Raw genomic sequence first — 6223 nt, 5'->3', positions numbered from 1 at the left:
AGTTAGGGTGGTGGCTCTGGCCTCAGTGGTAAGGCAATAGGTACAGCTCTTTAGGGAAGGCTCTCTATTCACCTGATTCCAATTGTTATCAATCCAGAATTTTCTACATTTCTAGAATTACTACATTCCAAATTGATATTAAAACCAGTCAAAATAGGAGTCAGTTAACATGCAAGGGGTTACCAAGGCTACAGCTATGACCAAACAGAAAATACTTCATAATCAAAGCCACAGCTTCTTCTGGCACAGATTTTAATGGCCTGAAACCCAAGTCACATGTTTTGTGAGTGCAAAATCTGGCCTCTTGTCTTACCCCATTGATCCCTCTNCCTCTCTCTCTCTCTCTCCCTCCCCCCCCTCGTGTGTGTGTGTGTGTGCCTGTGTGTGTGTCTGTGTGTTTGTGCGTGTGTATTTTGTTCTCTCTGTCTCTCTCTAAAAGCAACGGTGAGTATGTATATTCTCTAACTCTCCCCTCCCACCCCTCCACTATATCTTCAAACCATTCTCTTCCTACTGTGATGTCCATTCCAATTAGCACTGGCTGCAAGAAGGCTGACTGATCCTGTTGGCTTGGTATTATGTAGGTGACCACAGCTGCAGTGAGTACTTGCGTATGTGGGCTTGTCACACAAAGAAGACAGTGTGCCATAGTCCCCCATCTCATTCCCCATTGATTTTCATATCTTATCATTCTCAACACCTCCCTGTTCTCTGCCAACATCAGGAGGAACCATGCCTTGGCTCTTCCTGCACTTGTTGTCTTTATTGTATGGACGACTACAGAGAAATAGCTGTTGAACATTCAAATTTGTCAGCCTGAAATGGGTACTTGCCTTTAATCTCAGCGCATGTAGGTATATGCACGTGGAGGTTTGTGAGTTCAAGGCTAATCTGATCCACATAGTGAGTTCCACACTAGCCAGAGCTTCTCAGTGAAACACTGCCTCAAAAAAAAAAAAAAAAACAAAAACAGAATTATTATTTTAAAGAAAAGTGTGTCAAAGAAGCATATTTCAAAGTTTTGACTCAGTGCAAAATGAAGCATTTAATGAATATCATGTAGGGGCATTCAACAGGGTAAGACTCATCCTCTTCTTTCTAGGGTTCACACTCCTATGAAAAAAAGGCAGCACACACACAAAATGGAATAGGTTTATGTAACTAAAGATTTAAATGACACAGGAAACTTTGGTAATGACCCAAATACCCAAGAACAACTGCCCATTTTTCATATTTTTATTTGATCAAAAATGGACAGTTAACTGTAGATGTGATTGGACAGGGAGGTTCATGGCCTACTGGTGAAAGACTGGGTAAGAGAACCAGCAAGGCTGGTCTGCTCAGATTTTCGGTCTATCTGTGAGAAGGCCCATCTCTATGGTATTAGTCAGAACCCCTCCTAGAATGAATATTTTTATAACCTACTATCACGCAAGGCTGGTTAAACTTCTGCTCACAATCATCAACATGGAAGGGCAGGCAGGGGAAGTTAGAACAGGCTTTCTAGGCTTTATGGTGGTCTTCAAGGGATCAGGTAGGGTTCTATGATCCATCATGGCAAAGAATATTTTTTCATGGGCAAACTAAGGATTGAAACTAGTACCTTGAGCAAGCTTCATGATGAAATGTACAACTGAGCTACATCCCCAAACTTAAACTGCCATTTACTGAGTCTGAACATCAGCAGAGAACAAGAACAAACCATTTAAAATTGGCAGACGTAAGTACTAGGCACAGAGTCACATGCTAATAATCCCAGAATTTGAGAGGCAGATTCAAGAAGATTATGAAATCAAGGTCAAGATGGGGAATATGGGGGTTCAAGGAAATATTATGCTACATAATAGCAAAGCTCTCTCTCTAATTAAATCAGTTATTAGAAATCTGGTTGACTATCATAATGGGTAGATAATTTTGCCCACCTGACAGGATTTGGTTAAAAAGACCTTGGATACAAACCTCACTGTAGATTATTTGATTTGGGGTCTATTGAGATGGGAAGACCCATTTTATATAAAGGTGACACTATACCATTGTCCTAGACTAAATAAAAAGAAAATGAGCTGAGAGCCAGCACTTATCCTTCTCTGCTTCCTGACACCAGACACATGAGACCAGTTGCCTCATGCCTTCCCCACCATGAAAACCTACCTTGGAAATCATGAAACAAAGTTCCTGCTGTTACTGAAGTCCTGGCCTCTCAGTGCTTGAAGGTCAATGTTTATGAGATGAGAGCTAGTAGGGAGGAGTCCAAGATTTACCCAAGAAGCACTGCTTGGGCACACGACAGCAGAGGGGGTCTCATCCACAAAGTTCCATCTTGGTCAACTCATAGGGTACAAAGAGGTTGTACAGGGGAAAGCACAGAGCAGAAAAGGAAGCATGCAGTTGTGTCTGCATCATTCAGGGCACATAGCTCTGTTTCCTTCTTCTCCAGAGCATCAGAACATATCAACAGACAGCATCCCCTCAAGCCAAGTCCTTTTTGCTTCTTTTAAGACAGCTGTATTTCTTTTCTGTAGGTCAAACTTCACAGGAGTTTACAAAACTCACCCAGTGAGGGTGTATCAGTTTATGCACAGGATTTAAAAAAAATGCCTAATATTCTGATGTTCTATAAAGATTACCAGACATTCTGGATTCTATACATCTAAAGAAAGGTGATTTAGCAGGATTATTTTCTGACAGAGTCTTAGTCCAACGGTAAGAAAGGTCTTCAGTTGGTTTTAGATATGAGTATTTCAGTTTAATTTTTAGAATTGTTTAAATAAGGAAGAATGCAATAAAATAACAGACATCTAAGTCTCTGTTACTCAGACCTGAACATGTCTACCGCCTTTCTCTGTGGTCGAATCACCCCAGTGGGCAGGGATGGGTGAGCAGCAAGCCTCTGCCCCTCTGCTGTATCCTGTTCCCTGTTATCCCTAGCACTTCCCTCTTGACACCCAGCAATTCTTCTAATGGGAAGCTTTACCTTTTACATGGGTGGGATATTACCTGGTAAGTTACCTACTGACTGTAAACCCATTACTTAGGAAGCAGAGGCAGAAGGATCAGACATTTAAGGCCATGTCTGTGATCCCGGTGCTCTGTAGATGGAGTCAGAAGAGTCTGAAGTTCAAAGTTCATCGTGTGTTTGAGGACAGCCTGGGCTATCGTGTGAATTCCAATCCAGCCTGGCTTACATGCAGGCCTTTCTAAAAAAGGAAAATCACAAGGCTTTGTGGGGCACAGCTTTTATGCCAGCACTTGGAGGCAAGGACAGGGACTTCTTTGTGAGTTTGAGGCTAGCTTAATCACAGTGTGAGAATGAAGACATCCAGGGCTATCCAGAGAAACCTTGTCTCAAAAAACAAAACCAAACAACAACAAAGAAAAAAGATAAAACAAGAGAATCAAAAGCAGCAGAAGAAATGAGAGTGTTTGCCATCTTATTCTTCAAGTTTGGGTAAAAACATATTAAAATCTGCAAGTAAAAATCACCATAGACAGTTTTATTATCCCGATAAAGTTGGGAAGATCCTGTGCAACCAGCCTTGATATTATTAGGTATTTTCTTTAAAGATCTCTTTAAGCGTTAACTTATTTAGAAAGACAGGTTATTCGTGCCCTTCCTCATATGACACAATATGATGGCATTATTGGCACAGAGACTGCAGGGAGGAGCCATGCTTACCACACCTGAGTTCTGGGCACACATGCTTGCTCACATCCCCCACCACATTTACCCCCAACTCCACTCAGCATTTCCTGTAAGGGATGTAGTGAGACTTGCCTAAGGCCACACTCATTTCCCCATTCCCTCAGATATTGTGGAGATAAGACACTAGGGGAGGGGCTTACAGATGCCTTTAAAACCCTGAGTCTCAGTGCTTGCAGGATCATTTCTTCTCAGTGTCCAAGCCAGCAAAGAAGCAACTCATCAAGATGAGTCTCGGAGGTGTTTCAGAGGCCAAACCTGCCACACCAGAAATCCAGAAGATTGCTGATGAGGTGAGTGGATGTACTTCAGGAAAAGATGTGATTCCAAACCAAACTTCCAGAATTTGATTTATGAGTTGGCCTTGCGTTAAGACGGTGGGAAATGACAGAAATCAGAAATACATGATTTTGTTCAGACATTTATACAGATAAACAATGCACTTCAGAGAAATTTTTAACAACACAAAAATAAAATCAGCCTAATCACACTTTTTACTGGAGCCTCAGTTTCCCTAGTAGCTGAAGGTAAATTCATGCTGGATCATCTCTACATCTCACAGTCTGATCCCAGGAGCTCTAATGACTGATGGAATTTTCCAATCACTCTAGTTGAAGCTGATATATGGAGGCTCCTAAGGTTGTGAAGGAACTCTGAGCTGATTCCAGGATGCTACACCCACTAAACTATCACAGGCAAAATAGAAAATAAATCAATGTTTCTCACAGGTTAATACATGTTGATTAACTATCATCTCTATAAAAAGATGTATCATGTTACCTGTTTTCGAAAGAATTGTGAAGGTAGGTTTGCAATCTGTCACTTTATTTTCTTACATCATGTTGTTGTCATTTCTGAAACTGAATCTTCCTGGAGGACCAGATCAGTGTGGTTTGTTATTTGCTTATGTGTTTGTGTGTTTGTTTGAGATTTGGTCTTGCTAGATGGTCTAGCATGTAGGTAACTCAGGCAAGCCTCACACACAAGGCATTCCTGCTGCCTCAACTTCTCAAGTGCTGAGATTACAGGCATGTGCCACCATGGTAGGAACCATCAGATTTTATGTGAGTAGAATAGATGGGAGCCTTCATGCTTAGGGCACTGAATATTCTGGAGGGGGTGACAGGCCTAAAATTCAGTGACTAGATATTTGAGGATAAACAGTTTTCAGTCATAGGTATATTTCAATAAATATCTTGGAGCATTTTATTTTTGAGGAAGGTTAAACTTTAAATCTTCATTAGAATCCTCACACCAAGTTGGTGTTCTCAACATTAAATGTGCACATGAGTGACCTGTTGCTGTAGACAGAAAGCAGATCTGACTAAAGAGGACTCATTTTCTTCCAAGGTCTCTGGAAGTGTGGGCACTCCTATCCATGACTTCACTTTTCTGTAGGACCAGATATAGGAAGCATCCTGGAAGGACTGAGGGAGATGGGGCCTTAAAATAGGATGACAATGAACAGTTATCCATTTCACCTGTGAGAAGAAAGAGCTAAAAGGACTAATATATACCATACATAAAAAGTGTTTCAAAAACAAATATGCACACATGAGTCACAGTTAACATTTCTGTTCAGTGAAATAAATATCTTCCTGTTCCAGGAACCAGGGTTGTAGGGGATAGACAGGAAAATATAGGTATCTGAAATAAATCATTTACAGCAGATTTTATTGATTTTATTAATAGTTGGCCATCTGGTTATTTAGAGAAATTATTCTTTTGAAGCAGGTGCCATCCTATTTTTTACAGAAGTCCATACCTCACAAGTTCCAGTGGTTCTTTAGCCTCTAGCCTCCCAAGTGCCAAGCACTACTGGAGGGTGACATCCTGCCTGGCAAGAATAATTTTTGAACATGATACTCTCATTAGTTTTTTGAGAATTTCATAGATACATAAAACATATTTTGATAACACAATTTTTAATTTAGGAAGCTACTAGAAGGGCTTATCTTGATAATTATACCATCTGTGGATGATATCTCCAATAACAATATTTAATAGAAGAGTGTTCATATAGGTCTAGATAAGCAGATTGAAACATAGATATTAATAAGGTCACCTCACCTTGGAAGGAACATTGCTGTTTTAAAAGCCTTGGTTTCTGTCCCACCTCTCAGTTGATCTTCAGCGTCCCCAGAAAGGCAAGGATGCATCCTATCCTACTTTTAGATGATGAAACCAAGACTTAAAATGCTTAAGAGTCACCCAGATGAGACACTAACTGCCCTTTCCCCTTGAACATCTTCAGTACACTGTGGAGCTCTGCAGGAATGAGGGGAGAGAATGCACCAAATTTGCCTTCTCTGTGGAAGCCAGGGCCTCAGGCTTAAAGCACCATGGGAGATGCATAGCCAAGAACCATTCCATAGGGACCTTTCCTGAGTCACTCCTAGGTATTGAGCAGCTGGCTATAAGCTGAAAGAAAAGGCTCATATTACCCCCAAATTAGCAGTATAGAGCAAATCAAAATATCCAGGGAATATTATAAAATAAGCCTTAATTAAGTACTGTTTCATG

At 40.8% G+C, this 6223-nt stretch overlaps 2 protein-coding genes across 37 annotated transcripts in view; both read left to right on the top strand.

The window, feature by feature from the left end:
* The window catches only part of Nrxn1 (neurexin 1), a 1073594-nt gene that overhangs the window by 318658 nt on the left and 748713 nt on the right, over positions 1-6223 (top strand). The gene's annotated exons all lie outside the window — the stretch shown is intronic.
* LOC110284088 (stefin-1) overlaps positions 1174-6223 on the top strand; it is a 10074-nt gene continuing 5024 nt past the window's right edge. The window contains exons 1-2 of one of the 2 annotated variants that reach the window (XM_021149708.1): positions 1174-1191; positions 3928-3993. In XM_021149708.1, coding sequence (XP_021005367.1) covers positions 1174-1191; positions 3928-3993 — 84 coding nt within the window. Of the gene's footprint in view, positions 1192-3681; positions 3994-6223 lie in introns of those variants that run through there. The other variant, XM_021149706.1, reaches the window with a different exon arrangement.

This window comes from Mus caroli, chromosome 17, assembly GCF_900094665.2.
Source record: "Mus caroli chromosome 17, CAROLI_EIJ_v1.1, whole genome shotgun sequence".
NCBI classification, from domain to species: Eukaryota; Metazoa; Chordata; class Mammalia; order Rodentia; family Muridae; genus Mus; species Mus caroli.
The sequence above is the reverse complement of the archived record's forward strand: the minus strand, read 5'-3'. Positions and strand labels throughout refer to the sequence as shown.